Below are 19549 nucleotides of genomic sequence, written 5' to 3' on the forward strand. Positions count from 1 at the left end.
CTGAGACAGCTAGATGTGTGCTGGGAAGTCCAGCTGGCACACATCTTTTCTTCCTAACTCTGTTTTGTTTCTGACTGTGGGTCTTTCCAGGAGTTCTCACTCCAGAGAATGGACAGCCTAGTGGATGATCGTGTCAACATCCTGGGATTTTCCATTTTCAATCAATCACATGCTTTCTTCCAAGAGTTTGCCCAGAGCCTCAACCAGTCCTGGCAGGAGAACTGTGACCATGTGCCCTTCCCTGGGCCTGCGGTAAGTACCCACCAAAACTCCCCCTTCCCCCGCTGTCCCTTCGCCTCCATATTCACTCTCTCTCTGTGAGCCAGCCGCCAGGACATAAATCTTCCTGGAAACCACTCTTCTCCAAGCCCACCTCAAAAAGAGGTGTGTAGAGTGCTGGGATGTAGTTCCAAGGAAGAGTGTGTCCACTACTGTGAGTGTGAACAGCACACTTGGTGGAGAAGACAGCAGGGAGAGCTATGTGGAGCACTGTGTCATCAGTTAGTGATGTCTGGCAGCCTCCTATGGCCACACTCCTGACAACACTGTTGCTGAGAACTGTCCAAGTTCAGAATCCAAGAATATCACTATTGGAAATGACTTTAGCTGTTCTGCTACCTCATTTTTCAGACAGGGAAACTGAAGCCCAGGCTGGGAATGGGAGGTGTAGGATCTTGTTCAAGGGCAAACACTGAGCCTTTTGCAGGTAAAACTAGATTCTGAGACTCTGGCTCTTGGTGCAGTGCTCTTTCCGTACTCTGGACCAGCGCCCTGAGGAGGAGCCCATCCAGAGACCTCTCTGTGCCCTCACCCATGTTCTCCTCCTCACCTTTCCGTTCCCTCTTTGTGTGTGATGGAAGCAAAGATTCCTTTGCTATTCTCCATCGGGTTTGATGTCCTTACTTGTGGGGCAAGTCTAATATGTTTGCTTGTGTCCACTTGCAAAAGACAGGTTCTAACAGGTGGGAATTGCATGGCTTTCTAGGTCCTGTCCCAGCCATGCTACAGTTAAGCTCTTAAGCCCCATAAGGCAGCTATGTGATGTTCATGACAACTTTTGGAGGTAACGACTATCAGTATCTCCATTTTAAAGATGATGGGACTGAGGCCAGAAAGGTTAAGGAAGCAGCCCAGGGCCACAGAGCTGATGAGCAGAGGAACTAGAATCAGACCTAGGCCAGGTGGGTTTACAGTTCAGTTTTAAGCACTATGCATTTGACCTTTCTCTAGGACTGCCATTCCTTTGCCACACCGCACTGCACATTGGCCTGGCAAAATGAAAGTAGCTAGTGAGTATTTGTCAAGTGAATGGTTGAGTGAGTGAGGCAGGTGGAATAATGAGTTAAAGATGTAAAGAAATGGAAAAGAATTAGGTTTTGGAGACAGCAGTGGAACTGGGTACCTTCTTGGAGTGGATGTTCTCTGCTGGGTTTTAAAACAGAAGTGAGATTGTCTTTGATAAGACATGTCCAGGGGCAAGGACAATTCTGGGCATGGGCACACATGGGCACTGATTGATCTAGCAGTGGGCCTGCTGAAGGACAAAATGACCTTCCACCGAACTCTGTGCCTTTTTGATTGTGTAGTCTGGTGGACTTCTTAGGAAAGAGGAAGGAGCTAGAGGGTCAGAGCTCATGCAAAGCTCAGAGAGCTTGACCAGAAGAACAGCAGGAAAAAGAGACTTGAGAACTGAGCTGATAGGAGTTTACAGAGTGTGTCCCAACAAGGTATTTTTTACCTGAAAGAGGTAAGAATCCATAGGAAGGGTTTGGAAGCCCCATTAGGGGCTGAGGGACTGTGAGGGACATGCTCAAGCACAGTCTCATGGATGGACCAGACTCCTCTCTCCCAGCAGGAGTAGAAGCACCCTGGTCTTCTCTGCCACTCTTGTAGCCATCACTCCAGGATTCTAATGAGGTGCTGATGGCCTTAAGGCTCCCAGCACAATGTTGGGAAAGGAAACAAAACCACTGCCTCCTCTCCAGCTCAAACCATTCCATACCTAGCACCTGGCCTAGTGCAACTAAAGGTCCCTGCTCCACTTTTCCAATTTCTCTCCAAGGGTTATAGCCCCTGTGTTAGTGCCCACACTGACCACAAGAAGGCAGATGAGAGACCTCCATACTTAGTGTGATGGCATGTAAGGACCCAGCACAGAGGCCTGGCAGTGCCCTTTTCAGGCTGTGGGGCCAGCTCTGGCCACACTCATGTGCTGAAAAGAGCTCTGGCCTACCTGGACTCAAATACTGGCTGTGTGATTTTAGGTAGCTATGTAACCCTCTGGACCTCAGACTTTTTATCTGTAATTTTGAGCTGATTATACTTGACCATCTTAGAGGATTGTTATGGAGATAAAATGGGATATAATTCTATCTTCAAGGTACAGTCATGCATTGAATGAGTTTGTTTAACATTCTATATGCCAGCCACTGGGATAGGCATTAGAAATTTATCAGGAAGGTTTACAACAGAAATGCTGTGTAAACACCACCCCCAATCTCACTAGCACACAGCAATAGACATTTATGTAGCTCATGCATTTCATGTCAGCTGGGGTCAGTTCATCCCAACTGGTTCAGCTGGGCCACTCGGGATCTGACTGAGTTCAATCAACAGTGGGGGTCAGCTGGTTGAAATAGGCTAGGCCTGACTAGGGATGCTCAGTCCCACATACCTCTCATCCTTGCCCTGGCCAAGCAGGCTGCCCTGTCATAGTCTCATGGTAGTGGCAGAAGGGTGGCAAAGCAAGTGGAAACACACAAGACCTCTCAGTCCTAGGCTCCCAGAATGGGCACATTGTGACTGCCACTTCACTGTGTTGGCCTAAGAAAGCCACACACACAAACTCCAAGTCAGGTAATGAGGAAGTGTACTCTGCCCTTTTAGAGGAAACAGAATGTGGTCGCACAGCAAAGGGCCTGAGTACGGAGAGGGTGAAGGATTGGGGCCCATTATGTGATCTGTCACAAAAAAGATTCAAAGTCACTATCCTCTGGGGTCCCCAGCATGGAGAGCAGGCTCTACTCCCACCTCTAGGACAATGGTCCCTAGAGGCGTGCTGCTCCTACAGGAGCCAAGGGAGACCCCTCACTACTGCCTGGAGAGATCAGGGGAGGCTTTCTAGAGGAGGGAAGCAATACCTTGCTGGTGCTCATTTACTGTGTGGGGCATCAAACATCCAGACACTGGCTTGCTCCTTGACAGGGTACCAGTCATGTGAAACAGCCCAGATGTGTGAAAGAAAACCCTGGCCTTGCTCTTCCTCTTCCCAGTCCAGCCTCAGACCTCCCAAGACCTTGGCATCTTATGCTCCCCGAGAATGGTTGGGGGCATTTGGGGAGTGGATGTATTCTCTGGAGACTCCCTCTGTGCTGGGGACAGAGAGCAGGAGTACAACAGGCTGTGCCCTGTCTGCTCCAGGCCGCCTCAGAGGGTGAGAGGGGAGTAAGTGCGAGCCTTAGACCTAGAACTGGTCACTGGGAGGGGACAGCCAGTCCTGGGTCACATTCTGTTTCTACTTCACTCAGCTTCCTCTTGGCCAAGCCCCTTCGGTTTTCTTGCCAGTGGAGTGGGACCTGTGGTTTTTCTAGCGTAGGAGACAAGGGTGCTCTTCCATTTGCTGTGACAGAGCTGAAGATGCTGTTGCGTTTCCCATGAAATCTCCACCTTCACCTCCTTTTCCTCCTCAGGGCATCCCAATAACAGATAAAAATGGCCATGCACTCCTTCTTTTGCAAATGGGAAAACTGAGTCACGGGAGAGCTAGATGGTATGCTGAGGTTCTCAAGGGGTGGCTGCTCTAGTGCACCTGGATTGCAGCTCAAATCTGCTTCTCATAATGGAGAACCTTCCAGCATGGCCTCTGTGGCCTCCAAGGAGGAACGGAAGGGTTTATAGGAGCCCCTCACATCAAAGAATGTGGATAGGAAGCTCACAGCCTCAAACAGCAGCAAGTCCTTCTCAAGGCTTCTCACTCTAGCGACAGCCTTTCAAAAGGCTGTGCCTCTTCTTGTCCCCCCGGGGCTGGGATTCCCAGCACCAGCAGCCCAGCTCTCCCATTGGCTGGGGAGCTGGGAAGCAAGAAATCAGCTCCAGGAAAGCACAGTCCAATCTCGTTCCCCATCCAGCTTTTCAAACAGCTGGACCCGCTCCCATCTCAGTGGGGCCGACTTCCCCCCCTCTCCCCTTGCCGTCATCGCCCTGCTCCCTGTTTCTCTCCATCTCGGCTCCAGGCTCTGTCTCCCTCCTCTCGTCTCCTTTTCTCATGCTTCCCAGTGTCCCGTTTCATAACCTCCCCTTTCTCTTCTGTTCCTTTTTCTCCCCTCGCGCTGATGGCCCCTCTTCGCTCTTGGCATTTTCTTCTCTCCCATTTCTTTTCCTCCTGACTTGTGTGCGAGCCCCCTCTCTTCCTCACCTTCACCTGTGCAGCTGGCTGGGAAGGGGGCCAGCTCTAGGGCACGGAGAGGCAGCGGCCGAACTGAGAAGCAGCAGAAAAGGTTCAGTGCTGCCCATCCTGGCTGGACCCCCTGGCTGGCGGCAAGCTGCAAATGTGCTTTTTGCTGAGACAATGCAAGGAATGAGTGTCATGCATGGAGATAATACCCCCTGGGCTCACACACCATTCCTATTAATTATGCTTCAAAGAATAAAAGTAGTGGAAAGTCATTTAAATAACAGATGGTTACCTTAAGTAATTAGAATTTATACTAAAACAGATGTTTGTAAGTAAGTGTTTATTTCACTGAATAAAACACGGGTTGTAAGAACTATTCCATGAGATTTTAATGATCCCTGCCCTGGTATTATATTGGGTGTGGAATTCAAGCTGCAACGGTTCTGAGACAAATGGGCTTCCAAGAGGAGCCTGGAAAGCCATGCAGCTGAGGTGCATGATTAGAAGATATTTTTATTTCTATTTCAGGGGAGGGAGAATAAACTGGGCCACAATTCCCTGAGTCAGATGGACTCATCTTCTTTCATACAGAGTCTTTCACTCCCCTAAACAATTTACAAACAGCTCAAAAGAACATAACAATGAAGAACCAAATGGAAATATAAAACAAGAGAAACATTGTTATGCTTCTTGCCAAGCAATATTTGGTGCCAAAAGAAGAGGAGAGGATTTTAAATGAGGATTGAGGCATTTGGGGGATTGGATATTTAGGAGACAGTGATAGGAGAAGTAGAGACAAGGCCAAGAGGCAGGCACGCACAGGTGGGAAATGGAAGCCACAGAAAGATGAGGGGTCTTGACAGAGAATGGAAATGGGAGGAAAAACTGGCGGGAGATGGCAGGGAGGGGCCCAGCAATGGGAGCAAGATGGGGTGCAGTTTTGAACCAGAACTGCTTTACCCAACTGTAGTCCCAAGTGCTTTCTAGAAGTAAATTAGTAAATAATGTCAGAGGCAGAAAGCAATTAGGAGAACAGACTTCGGGATGGAGATTTAGCGTGAGATGGGAAAGTCAATGAGACAAAGATTACAGGTTCTCACTCCATTGGAGGTAAGGTTGGGCGAGGAGAGGAGATTGGGACTTCGGGGAGATAAGCTTGAGGTGCATGGGAGGGCAGCAAGGTCTCTCAGAGAAGCAGGTGGAGGACCAGGTTAGAGTCCTGGGCAGGTTGGCAGGAGCCTGCGAGAAGGCTGTCTGGGAGGAGAAGATGCCTGGGGCTTCGGGAGTGTTCAGTTTAAATCAGACCAGGTTGAACTGCAGAAGGAATCTGTGAAGCCCAGGGCATACTGGGGACATGTCGCCTGTGTCAACATGTCACCTGTCTGAAGGCAATACACAGATGGAGAAGAGACAGGTACCTTGAGGATGTTCCTTCCATCTACTCCCTGCCTCCAGCATCCCTAGCTGGAGTTGTAATTCCTAGAAGCGCTCAAAGAATCTTGAAGGCCCTGAAGTTTGAGATACCATAGAACACTGGAAACAGGCACACACTGATCTCCCAGCACCTGGACCGTTTGCTAATACGAGAGCATCAGCCAAGAAAACCTTGTCCAGATGGACTGGGGATAGCAGTAACCATGTGTCAGGAAAGCTCTTGGGGTCTGGTGGGAGAATGTGGCCAATGGCATGGCATGCTGTGCCTGCAAGTCTACAGTGGTAAGGGTCTCTCTGGGACCAGCATGCAGCCTTGTGAGAAGAACAGGGGTCCCAGGACTTCACGACTAGTTAGGGTGCTTTCGGTTTTCAGTAACAGAAATCCTGAGTTAGATTACCTCATGTAAAAAGAGGAAGTGTGTTATTTCATATCAGGGCAAGTGGGGAAGCAGGGCAGGTTCCAGAGTGAGTCACGGGAAACCTAGGTCCTTGTGTCTCCTGTGTGTCACCCTGCATGTCCACTTCATCCTCAGGCTGGGGCCAAGATGACTACTGCTGGTCCAGGAATAATGTCTAGACACAGGAGTGTCCAGAGGAGGAAGGAGTGCCTCTGTTAGAGTCAGGAAGCTCTTCTGAGAAGCCATCTCTCCCTCCAGGCTTTAGTTCAGGTCTCATTAGATTGGGCCACATGCCGAGTCCTGAATTACATATTGTTAAGGGGACGAGATGACTCTTGAACCACTCAGGCTCACTTGGGAGCTGGGGCTGAATCAGCCTCCTCTGAAGCATGTGGCTGCTTGGGGGAATGGGAGGACATGAATGAAATAGGGCTTATATTAGAAAGGAAGAAAGGAGAATGGGTACTAGGTACCCTTCCACTGCCCCTTCTGTCCTGCCCTTGTAAGTTCTGTCCTAGAAAAAGTTCCAAGTGACTCTTAACTGAGGAGTTAACATGAGAACAATTAGATCAGTAGGCAAGAGAGAAGCCCCTAGCCACCAGCCGTCCCTTTGCCTAGCTCTGGCTTGAGAGCCTCATGCTCCTGTCTGCTGTTGAGAAGGTAACCACAACTAGAAAGGTTGTTTATGTCATCCTGGGAGGGTAGGCACAAGAATCAGCATGATGGAGCAATGACATACCTGGGCTTCTGGAGAGGTGCCTTGTTGGGAGTGAGGTGGAAAGACAATGCTGCAGAGATGGATGGAAGCCGGACTGGGGGGAGTGGTGCTGGGCTTCCATCCCAGCTCTACCGCTGTCTTGTTTGGTGACACTGGGCAAGAGGAGAACTCTTTGAACCTCAGTTTCTTCATTTGTAAAATGAGAGAATTGGACTTCTTGATTTCTAGGATCCCTTCCAGTTCTAACACTTGGTGATTTTGAGGGTCTCAGAATGGTGGGACTAACTGGGAGGTAAGGGAGAAGGTAGGATAGAAATGAGTTTAAAGTATCATTTTAATAGCCAGACCGAAAGATCTAGAAGCCAGTGTCAATAGGGGTCACTAACTCTCTTTGAAGAAGAAGCTTGTCTAAGCTGGAAAGGAAGAGTCTGTAGCATTCATAATTTCCGTATGTCCTGTTGGCAAGAAAACACGTGAGACCCATTAATAAAGGAGCCACATGGGCTCAGGGGAAAATGACTTTGTGCAAAGGAGAAGAACAGTTGTAAACTGGCCAAGAAGCATCAGGTACCACGCAGGTGAGCCTTGAATCAAATGAAGGAGCTAAGCTGCAAAGGGAAAGGGCAGTGGGATGGAGAGGACAGGATGGAGGGTGATGGATGGGAGGGACTCAGAGGAGCCTGGCTGGCCAGCACAGCTCAGCAGGACTGCAAAGGGTTCTGCTGATCTTGATCGTGCAGTGTAGGTGCTCCTACTGGCTTGGTCTGCAGGTCACATGTGGCTTCAGGACCAGGCTTTGGGAAAAGGGAGGTGCTGGACCTGGGAGGGCAGAAGACCCAGTGCAGGCAATGGCTCACTCTGGCTGTAAGGCCTTCGTAGAAGATGAAGGGTGTTGTGGTCTACAGTTGCTGCCAGATCATAGGGGCTGAATAAGTGTGGGGAGGAAGGTAAAAAGGGACAAGAGAGGAAGAGAGAGGGTGAGAGAGAGAAAGAAAGAACACGCTGGCCAGGCAGTTTTGCAATGCAGCTGAACCTGGATTGGGTACAGAACTTTATTTGGCTGGGTTTCCCTGTAACTGCCTTTTAGGAATTTTGTCCAGTCAGCCCACCCAGTTCCCATTACAGGCCTCCTTGCCCAACATGTAGCAACACTCTGAATGAAATAAGTCATTCTTCCCAGCCTGTTTCTGGCCCTGTAGCTCTGTTCTTACTGCTCCCCAGGACCTTAGTTCAGCCAACACCTGCTTCCGGAGCACCTGCTGGCACTCATCTGCACCTGGGTGCACAGCCCTTTCCTCAAGAATGATGAACCCGGCACTAATAGTTTGCAGAACACTTTAACAGGCCTGTGAGGCAGGGGCAGCAGCCTCTCCTGTACAGGAAACTTGCTCATGCTGAGGTCCAGCAGCCCTCTCAGATCACTCAGTGCATAGCGAGGGCTGGGCTCTGGGCTCTGGGCTCTGGTGTCAGTGCCCCTGGTTTCAAGCTCTTTCCTTGTACCGCGTTGTCTCAAGTTGCTTACACTCTGTCTGCAAAGCTTAAAAAAGCTAAGAGATCATGAAATGATCTTCCTGCCTCCAACCTTGGAGGCGCCAGTGTTTAAGGGCCCAGCCAGGTAAGAAGAAGGTTGGGAGAAGTCACATGGAAAGTGCCTTCAACTCTTCTTTTGTTGAGAGAAGTGACTTAGAAGGGACTGTGGCATTGCCCATGATACAATGTCACAGTTCAGGGAAGGAACCCGCTTTGTAATGGGGTTGTGTATGGACATCACTCCTTCCAGGAGGCCTCCTGTCTTCCTGGGCCTCCGCTCAGGGCCCCTGTACAGTGTTGACCCTAGAGTTGTTTACATTCTGTGTATTCCTGTTGTCAGGGACCTATGAACACAGCCCGGTGTCATTGCCTCCTTGGATGGCACATTCCCCAAGGACAAGTGTCTTCTGTTTTTCTGCTTCCAGCACCTTCATCCACACCCCTCAGCTTTCCCCTCCCCAGGGATACTAACATCCACTTAACTTGATGTGATGTTCACCAAGATTTCACCCAAATTAATTTGATTCAATAAATATGTTGGAGGCCTACCATCCAGGTCCTGGTGCTGTATGCTATGCAGGATGTAGAGATTAGTCCCTGCATGTTCATGCCCTAAGAGTTTGAACTGAACTGACCTCTTCCCTGGTCTTAAGTCCCTCCAAAGCATGACCCCTGCCTCATGCCTGGTTTCTTGCTCTGCCCTCTCCCACACCCCTCCAGGTGTGTTCTGCACACCCCACCTCTTTGCTCATGCAGCTCCATTTTTGGAATGCCTTCGCCCTTTCTTAGCTGTTCCCCACTCTCAGATTCGATCATTTTTCTACCAAAATCCTTTAGTGCTCAGTTCCAACACTGCACCCTCCAAGAAACATTTTCTTGATCACCCAACCAAATAAGCTGTTATCTTCTTTGCAACCCCCACAGACCTTTGTGGATCCATCAGACTCAGTTTCATGTTAATCTTAGTTGTGTCCTGTCTCCCCGTGCCCAATCCCCTATTTCACTATAGTCTACCACAGAAATAGGGTCTTACTCATACCTGGGCTTTGAACTTATCATGTATTTCATACATATTCATCAAATTAATAGTACGGAGTGGACTGTAATAGTATGTACAGCTAGGAAAAACAATAGCATGGAGGGTCTTCCCAGAGGAAGTAGCCTTCACTCGAGTCTTGTAGAGTGGGTTCCTGTCTCTCCCTGAGATAGGCAGCCCCATCGCCTTCTGGGGGATTCCTGAGAGCAATAAAAGTGTGTACTTCCCTGGAGCAAAGAGAGGAAAGGATATCCTTGAAATCATTTTAGGTTCAAAAGGGTAGCTTGTTGGTCCAATCCCAGAAAATTCTTTGCCACCATTGTCTGCTTTGGGTGAGCACCCGGACTGTTAGGGGAAGTGGAGCTAGTCCAGAGGCAGGAGGCAGGCCACAGGCAGCCAAGATGCACCCTTATCTCTTCTGTTTTGCTTTTCTTTTTTGTTCCTCCTGTTTGTTCTCTCTTTTCTCCCTTTTCCCCTCCCTTCCTTTACACCTGACACTTCCTCCCCTGCCCCGACCACATGCCTCCTCTCGAGTGGACGGCCCTCCTGCTCTCTGCCCTCTCCAGCTCTCCTCGGCCCTGCTCTTTGATGCCCTCCATGCTGTGGTGACCGCGGTGCAGGAGCTGAACCGGAGCCAGGAGATTGGTGTGAAGCCCCTGTCCTGCGGCTCAGCCCAGATCTGGCAGCACGGCACCAGCCTCATGAACTACCTGCGCATGGTGAGGGTGGCCGGGCTCTGTGGGACCCTGCCGGTCTGCCAGGGGGAGAATCACCTCAAAGTCAATCACTTGCAGGCCTCAGTTATCTCAGCCCAGATGAAACAGTGATCTGAGGCAACCCCATTCCGTGGATCATGGGTCACATTTGTACCCTGATCCCTAAAATCACTGGGAATACATGGCAAGTTTGTTACAAGACAATGGCCCTTGAGAGCTTTAGACAGTTCAGGGCTTCTTGGATGCCAGGCTTGGATCCTGAGCCCTCACAGGTGGTCCCTTGGGGATGGATGCTGCTGCTGTAGACCAGAACCCCTCAGGCCAGCACTTCTGACTCAGTGCCGGTTCCCCATGTTCTCTCAGCACATGTCCTCCAGTGGACAGACGTGGGTCCCTAGCCCATGAAGAAGACATCACCTGTCAGAGAAGCCTAGAGCAGAGTGGCTTGGATTTTGCATTTGAGTTAGGTTGTCCTGACTTCTTGCAGTCTGTGGGTGGGTGAGAAGAGACCCTATTAACATCCAAGGGCCTGGAGGAGGTGCTCAGGGGAATTGGAGCTCAAGCAAGTATCTTGGTGTTGCTTTGCTTTAGGCAGCAGATTTGAGGTCATTAGGTGTGGGGCATCCTTCTTCCCCTCTAGCACCAGCCAATTCTGAATTGGTTCCAGAGACATCACATTTGTAGTTTCAAGAGCCTGTGGCTGAGAACACAGGAGAATGGATCATGATTATGTCCCCTTTCGTGGGCATGCTATTTAGGCATCCTTAAATAGCACATCTGTGGAATGCTTGCTCAGTCCTGGTGGAACATGGGACCTATTTGGTGCTGTAACTTACTCTCTCTTGGACAGGTAGAATTGGAAGGTCTCACCGGCCACATTGAATTCAACAGCAAAGGCCAGAGGTCCAACTATGCCTTGAAAATCTTACAGTTTGCGAGGAATGGTTTTCGACAGGTAAGCCTGGCTATGATGCCATAGTGGCAGACCTCCTCTTTGTTCCTCTCTCTGTCCTCAGTCCATTTCTTCTTGACACTCAGGACAGCAGGCTGTACGTCATGCAAGGCTCCTGGCATGCACTGGCTCTCCCTCCTGCCACCTGGTTCAGCCAGTGTGGGTCACAGGACTGTAGCCCCAGCAAGATACCAAGAAGAAAGCAGCTATGCTTTGTTGTGGGGCAAGGGGAGGCAAGGGGCTATCACATAAGGAAAGGATTCCCAAGCCTTGTCCACTATTTTGGATTATTCTACTCCCTGAATCTTGCCCTAACCTTGGAACCAGTGCTAGACTCCAGGTTGCTTGCTGGTTAGAAACAGGTCAGACGCCATGGAGGCTGAGGAATTTCTTTAGTATTGGAATGGAAGCAAGTTCTCTCCTGTCAGTTCTTTCCCGACCAACCCACGCGCACCCCTACCCCACCAGGCCAATTATGCCCCTCCGCTCCAGTCTGCTACCTGCCCCTCCCACAGCTAAGGGTGTTTGTCCTTTGTAGCTTCTTTCAACTCCCTGCTCTCCTTACCCTCCTCCACCCACCTGCTCCTTTTTTCTGATTCTGTTATATCAGAAGAAACAGATTCCGACAGCCACTCCAAGTGCCTTCTGAAGGTTTTCCAACCTCCTGTCGCCCTTATAATCAACCTCTATTCTTAGCCTAGCCCTTCAGCAACCTTAAAACCACTTGAGAAGTAGGGAGCAGTGCACTAGTACAGCAGGAAGCAGACACACTGAAGAGCTTCCTGACTCTCAGGGGAGCTGAACAAGGGAGCACACCACTGCAGGCCGCCCTCCAGGAGAGGGTTAAGATTCGCCATCTTTGTCATCGTCATCATCTTCATCATCATAGTAGTTTTTATTTATTAGGTTCTTACCATGGGCCATATAAGTGTGTCCTATGTATTTTTTCATGGGACCCTTACAAAGTTGGGACTCTTTATTGACCCCTATTTCATAAGTGGGGAAGCTGAGGAGATTGACTGACATGGTCTTGAGCAATTAGAAATGACAACTAGTTTTGAACCCAAATAACTCTGAAGTCCAGGTTCTTAACTATTATAGTAAATCATGCATTAAAATTACCTTGGTAATTTGGTAAAAATGCAGATTTTTAGACTCTACCTACAAGAGTCTGACTGGGCAGCCCGAGGATAGAGCTAAGGAAGCAATGCAGTCAAGCACTCAAGATGATTCTGACGACACCGGGCCAACGCGGTAGGGCCATCATACTGTGTCCGGCCACTCTGCTCCCATTCGGAGAGGCTCACAGACCCAGTTGAGTTCCTTCTAGGACATTGATTGCACTGGGCCATGAGGCCGAGTCACCCTTCTCAGATCACAAAATGTAAATGGAAAGAGTCAAGAGTTTCAAAGAGGGAGAGAGCATGAGCCCTGGGGCCAGCTGTGTAAACAGCTCCTCGAAGCTCTGGGCAGACTTCAGTGATCTTTAAGCAACGGCAACTGTTACTACTGTCCATAACTCCCCAGGTGGGGCCAGGGGTAGCAGGCAGCCTGACACTATGGGCTGAGTCTCACAAAGTGGTCCTTTTGTTTACCTGGCAATCATTTATTGAGCCCATGCTATGCGTCAGGCACTGTGCCCCCATGGAGGGAACAAAGCTGAAAGGCACAGTCCCTGCACTAAAAGAGAGCTCACAGCCTGAAGGGGTGAGACTGATAAAAAATTAAGTTAAATTTGGGGTCATTAAACTCAAATCGTGCCCTCAGGTTCATACTTCCCTGAACAAATGAAGCAGTCAGCCTGTAGGGAAATTACCAGGCAGACTTTTCCCTGGGCTCCGATATGCTTGGAGGATATCAAGTAGAGATACTCATTCCCTCAGTAAATGTCTGCTGAGTGCCTTGCCTCCTGTGTTCTTAGGCAAAGGTTAATAAAATGGGCAAAGTGTCTACTTTTGTGGAGATTATTCTAGAGACATACAATAGACAAACAAATACAAATATAATGTCAGTAGTGATTAGTGTTATAGGAAAAAATAAAACAGGGTAAGGAAATGAGCATGTGGAGACTAGTCATGGTGGAGAAGCAGTAGTTAGAACGTGATGCTTTCACCAAGCCCCAGGCCCGTCCCATGGAAAGCCCATCTCAGGCTTTGAAAACTCCTTTTGGTTCTCACCCCTGCTCTCTGAGTGTATCCTGGGAAGAGCCCACTTCTAGTGCCCCTTCCATCAAGCAGCTCCTATGGTGGCAGAGTTGGCTGGTGGTCCCGATCCCACCCTGCACTTGAAGGACAGCTGATTAACCTTTTCACCACAACTGCTGCTCCAGCAGCTGCCACCAGGCTGGCTTTTCTCAGACTGCTGGCTGCAGGATTAATTCATGGAGAAGCACCACCAGCAGCTGCTGTTCCTTCAGCAGCACACACTGTGGCATAGGTAGGGCTACTCAAGCCTAAGTGTGCACAAGAGTGACCAGGGGTGTTTATCTTTAAATTGTGGGGCATCCACAGGCCCCACAATTCTGAGTTAGAATCTGCATATTCTTAACTCCCAGCTGGATGGATCAAAATAATGCAGGTGGTCCACAGATTACGTGTGACAAATACTGCCCTGGTAAAAGAGTGTCACCTGCAGCCTCTGTGCACAGAAGTCCTTCCCACCCTGTCTTGAATGGAATCCACTGCATAAGTGACCATTATAGAGAATGGTGCTTTTGAACTTCAGCTACACTAAGGGGGGGACACACTCCTGATTGAACTTATAAAGTGGATTATGATAACCCACTTTTAAAAGTATATTGCCCACTTTTCTTCAACAAATCTGGTGACTGTCCTGCTGCTTTCCTGTCTGGCTCAGATTCTGTAAGTACCAATGACAACTCTGCAGGGTGCCCATGGACACAGCTTCAGCTTCACAGCAGTGCTCCCAGGTCCCATCCCAATCACCAGCCCAGTCTTTGCCTCCTGACATGTCCTTCCCCTGCTGATTATGGGGTGAGGAGATGTTTTGATGGGTGATAATTAGTCGCGCTTCTCTTCCACAGAGGGAGGAATGTCAGGATCTCTGCCCTAATATTCTCCCTATTACAGCCACAGTGATGCTGGCAGGGGAAGGAAGAGTTACTGGGAGCAGGGAAATGACATTTCTCAAATACCTCTTGTGTACCGGACACCACATGGTCACTTTGCACAGATCACATCTGATTTGGAGAACAGCCCTTCAAGGTGGATAAACCCATTTCACAAATGAGGAAACTGAAGCTCAGGGAGGGAAGGAACTCAGCCCAACTAACTATTAGTAAGGACTCTGGGCAGAGCTGGAACTCATGTTCAGTTCATGCTCTGTGTCTCCCTCTTTTGGCCTTGCCTCATTTTCCCAGAATCCCTAAGACACATCAAACATTTTACTAAGTTCTCTTGCTTTGCTGCTACCTGCTGCAGACCAGAACTCCTGACTCCCAGTGATCTGCTGGGCTGCGCTTTCTCTAGCCATGGTGTCTTCTCATTGGGATTTAGTTTTGTTTTTTTCTTTCTATCTGGACTACTGACTATTAAGAGCTAGTTTTTATTACTTAGAGAGCACCATGCAGGGACTCAGTGGGTTATAATTGGTAAAATGTCTGAACCAAATACCATATTACCTGCTAGTGGCTGATTAAAGGAATATTAAAATTTTTAAAATAGTCTTTCAGAATTCAGGATTATTTTATACCATTTAAAGATTACTATTTTGATTGTTTGGAGGAGATTTTCCGTCATGGGACTGTGCAAAGCTCCCACCAAAGCCTGTTTGGGGAGATGTTCCTTAGTGTCCAGGAAGTGACTTCTGACCCTGAATCAGCCCCCATTGCCTATCAATTGGTGTAGAAGTCAATGCTATTTTTTCCAGTTTTTCTGGCTCCATCCCCTAGTTTTTGCCTGCATGAGATATCCCATCTCCCTCCCATATTCTCCCTTCCCATCCCCCAGATGTCCTGGGTGGTATTGGAATAGTATAATCTCCCTTCCTGATATGGGAGAAATCATATTTGAAAGAGGCAAGGCAAAAAAAAAAAAAGAAAGCACAGCATAAAGGACCCTTTATTTCCTTCATTTAACTTGGTTGAAGATTGGAGACTTTGAGCAGCCCCCAAGCGACTTTGTTAGGGCTATAATGAGATGAGCACATCTTTCATCTGAGGATCTGAAACGGCTTAACAGGCCCTAATTAAGCCTTTGAGAGAGGGAAGATGAAGGAACAGGGGTCTGAGGTCCCTGGCTACAGATGCAGATCTCAGTTTTTTCACTGGCTGACTGTGTATCACAATGGGGGCATCTCAACTGTCTTTCTCTGTGCAGTGAAGGTGATAGCCTTTCAACATGTGGCCTGGCTAAACCCAAGGATTATTGAAACTGGATTTGCAGGGCACTCTTTTCTGCTTGCCTGTGATTAGCTAGAAAATTGTCTCTACTGACTTAATAATAAGAATAGATAACATTTATCATGTGTCTCCTACACGATGCGCTGTGCTGAGAGTGTGTATATGTATTTAAAATTTCTCGTATTTTTATCAGCCATGCAAAAAAGCTTTTCCCTCCATCGTGCAGGTAAAGAAACGGAAACAGAGAGAGATAATGTGCCCATATCCACATAGCTGGTTAGTTACAGACTTAAGAACTGGGTCCGGATCTAGCTGTTTTCAAATTCTGTGGTCTCTTCACCTGCAGCATGACCCTAGAACACACTGGAGGAGAACTTTGAGGCCTCTAGTCTAATCTTCCAACACAATGCAAGAATGTCCTCCACAGGGTCCCTAAGAGAAACAGCCATTTGGCCTCTTCTTGAGCATATCCTAGGCTGGGGAGTTCACCATCTTCCAAGGGGCATTCTGAGTCTTGTAGGCACTGGGTCAAAATCTGCCTCCTAATCCTACCCCTTGAAGCAACCCAGAAGATCCTTCTTTCTGTTTTTTTCCCAGCTTTTCAAATATTTGAAAATAGTTTGATATTACCTCATTCATTCATTCCTGAAATTTAGCATAAAAATGTTGAGTACCTACTCCATGTCAAGGGCTGGGAATGCAAGATAAATGAGTCATGGTCCCTTCAAGACCTCATCATCTTTTGGGAAAGGCAAAAGTTGCAGCCAGCAGTGCTCGGCTTGTTCTGTCCTCTGATCCCCCCCCCCCCCCCCCGCCCCCATAGCTGTTCTCAAAGTGCAACATGTTCTCCAAATCTTTTACCATTAATGCTTTTTGGTTTGTCTAGATCTCTATTAAAACACGAGGCCAAAATTGGGGACCACACTCCGGATGGAGCTAAATGGCACAGAACTGAGAGCCCCGGGAGACTATCAATTCCTAGTGCAACACTGAATGTCTTACCCACACTGATCTGCTTCCTGGGATTAGTCTCCACATTTTTATTCCTTCTAAACTCTGGGCCTTGGAGTCAATTAATTTCTGCACTTTCTTTCCTCCCAAAATGCACAAGGTTATTTTCACATGAACTTTTCATAGAAACCAGCCCTGTGTCACCTTTTCCTTGGAGCTCTGATACATTTAAGTCTATTCCTAGGGAGATGGAGAGTTTGGCAGAGCCAGCCAAGCGGCAGAGTAGAAAGTGTTATGGACTGAGAGCCATATTTCATTTTCCAAAGCTGACAACTCAGCTTTCCAAAGGGCTGGTTTTCTGGAGTGACTTGAGTGCAGTTCTTGCCAGAGGCAGGAAGATGCTTTTTCTGAGTCACCCTTGCAAACCAAGAACTCAGGCATCCAGTGTCCTCTAGAAGTTCCAGGGAATCCAGTTCTGGTTTTCTGAAGTTCTGGCAGGTACCACCAGTTGCTGGGAAGACAGGATGCCTCTCTTTCCTCTCCCCCACATCTCCCCAGACAGAAGCCTCCATGCAGGCACGCCTGCCCCTCTCGGGGAAGTCTGGGACCATCAGTGTCTGTGGCAGCAGGGCTTGCCTGGTGGCCCTTCTGAGGAGCCGAAGGCAGCTACTCTTCTTGTCATGGTCTCCGCATCTGCTGTTACTTGGATAGAAATTTTAGTGGATTTGCTGGTGGGATTCCTCCTGTTCCCACCTCCAGACATCTTGCCCCACTTCAAAAACAAAAACAACCAAAGAACGGCGGAAAACCCAAAACACGCCCTGTCAGAGACCACGCTGCCATCGCCGGCGTACGACATCGGGGACCGCGAGGAGGGTGTCCTCCCCGCACGGCGAGGCCCCACTGGGCGCTCAGGCCCCTCCCCAGGCCCCTCCGTGACCGCGCAGGTCCCACCCGCGCTAACGAGGAGCCAGGGAGTCAGAAAGGCTGCCGAAGGAGGAAGCTGCTCTGAGAGCGCCATGATTGCTACTGTCCAACACATTTTCCTTGTTTTCTTTTTCCAGTTACATTTTACATTCAGTATCATTTTGTATTAGTTTTAGGTGTACAGCAGAGTGGCTAGACAATAATATACTTTACAGAGTGTTCCCCTTATATTTAAAGCACCCACCGGGTACCACACACAGTTATTACAATATTATTGACGATATTCCTTTTGCATCCCCAGGACTATTTTGTAACTACCAATTTGTACTTCTTAATTCCTTTACCTTTTTCACGCAGCCCCCCAGCCTCCCTCCCCTCTGGAAACCATCAGCCTGTTGTCTGTTTCTATTTTGTTTGTTTGTTTGTCTGTTTTGCTCTTTATATTTCACATATAAGTGAAATCATGTGGTATTTGACTTCTTTTAACTGGCTTATTTCACTTAGCATAATAACCTCCAGATCCATCCATGTTGTCACAAATGATAGGATTTAATTCTCTTTTTCATGGCCTAGTAATATGCCATTGTATATATGTACCACTGTTTTTATATCCACCTGCCTTTTGACGGGCACTTGGGCTGCTTCCATATCTTGGCTACTGTAAATAATGCTGCTATGAACAGAGGGGTACATATATTCTTCCGAATTAGTGTTTTGGTTTTCTTTGGATATATAACAAGAACTGGAATCACTGGGTCATAAGGCAGCTCCATTTTTTAATTTTTTTATTTTTTGAAGACCCTCCATACTGTTTTCCACAGCACAAATTTACAATCCTGCCAACAGTGCACGAGGGCTCCCTTTTCTCCACACCCTCACCAACACTTAATTGTGGGTTTATTGATGGAGCCATTCTGACAGGTGTGAGGTGATACCTCATTGTGGTTTTAATTTGCATTTCTCTGATGATTAGTGGTGTTGAGCATCTTTTCATATGTCTCTTGGCCATCTGTATGTCTTCTTTGGAGAAGTGTCTATTCAGGTCCTCTGCCCATTTTTTAACTGAATTGTTTGGTATTTTGGTGTTGAGTTGTATGGCTTCTTTATAAATTTTGGATTTTAACCCCTTATTGGATATATTGTTGGCGATTATCTTTTTTCATTCAGTAGGTTGTCTTTCCATTTTGTTGATGTGCAAAAACTTTCGAGTTTGATGTAGTCCCATTTGTTTATTTTTTCTTTTGTTTCCCTTGCCTAAGGAAATATATCAGAAGAAAACATTGTTAAGAGATTTTATTGCCTATGTTTTCTTCTAGAAGTTTTATGGTTTCAAGTCTTTAATCCATTTTGAGTTTATTCTTGTGTATGGTGTAAGAAGGTGGTCTAGTTTCATTTTTTTCCATGTATCATTACAATTTTCCCAACACCATTTGTTGGATAGACTATCTTTACTTCATTGTATGTTTTTGCCTCCATGTCAAATATTAATTAACCATAAAGACGTGGGTTTATTTGTGGGCTCTCTCTTCTGTTCCATTGAACTGTGTCTATTTTGATTACTGTAGCCTTGTAGTTTAGTTTGATACCAGGTAGTGTGATGCCTTCAACTTTGTTCTTCTTTCTCAAGACTGCTGAGGCTATTCAGGGTCTTTTGTGGTCTCATATAAATTTTTGGATTATTTGTTTTAGTTCTCTGAAAAATGCCATTGGTTTTTGATAGGAATTGCATTGAATCTATAGATTGCTTTGAATGATGTTAATTCTTTCTATCCAAGAACTCAGTATATGCTTCCATTTATTTGTATGTTCAATTTTTTTCTTGAGTGTCTTACAAGTTTCCAAGTACAGCTCGTTTACCTCCTTGGTTAAATTTATCCTTAGGTATTATATTTTTTTATGCATTTGTAAATGGGATTCTTTTCTTAGCTTACCTAATACATTTTCAATTTGAGGAAGGAGTTTACCATAAATATGCAGATCCTTTGAAGCTGCTTTGCAGACCTGGCTCAGAGTGGGGGGTAGGAGAGATGTCAGCCGTCAGGAGCTTCAAGGGCATCTAGGGGCTGGGTGACCTGATGAGAGTTGGTAGGCGGGTTGGGGGGGGGGGCTGCTTGGTGGGCCATTTCTCTGAGAA

At 47.7% G+C, this 19549-nt stretch overlaps 1 protein-coding gene across 2 annotated transcripts in view; it reads left to right on the forward strand.

The window, feature by feature from the left end:
- Positions 1–19549, forward strand: part of GRIK4 (glutamate ionotropic receptor kainate type subunit 4) — a 428146-nt gene that overhangs the window by 309628 nt on the left and 98969 nt on the right. For both annotated transcript variants that reach the window (XM_087828477.1, XM_016217418.2), the window contains exons 9-11: positions 91–252; positions 10076–10228; positions 11076–11180. In XM_087828477.1, coding sequence (XP_087684603.1) covers positions 91–252; positions 10076–10228; positions 11076–11180 — 420 coding nt within the window. The remainder of the gene's footprint in view (positions 1–90; positions 253–10075; positions 10229–11075; positions 11181–19549) is intronic.

This window comes from Miniopterus natalensis, chromosome 20 (genome assembly GCF_054644295.1).
Source record: "Miniopterus natalensis isolate mMinNat1 chromosome 20, mMinNat1.hap1, whole genome shotgun sequence".
NCBI classification, from domain to species: Eukaryota; Metazoa; Chordata; class Mammalia; order Chiroptera; family Miniopteridae; genus Miniopterus; species Miniopterus natalensis.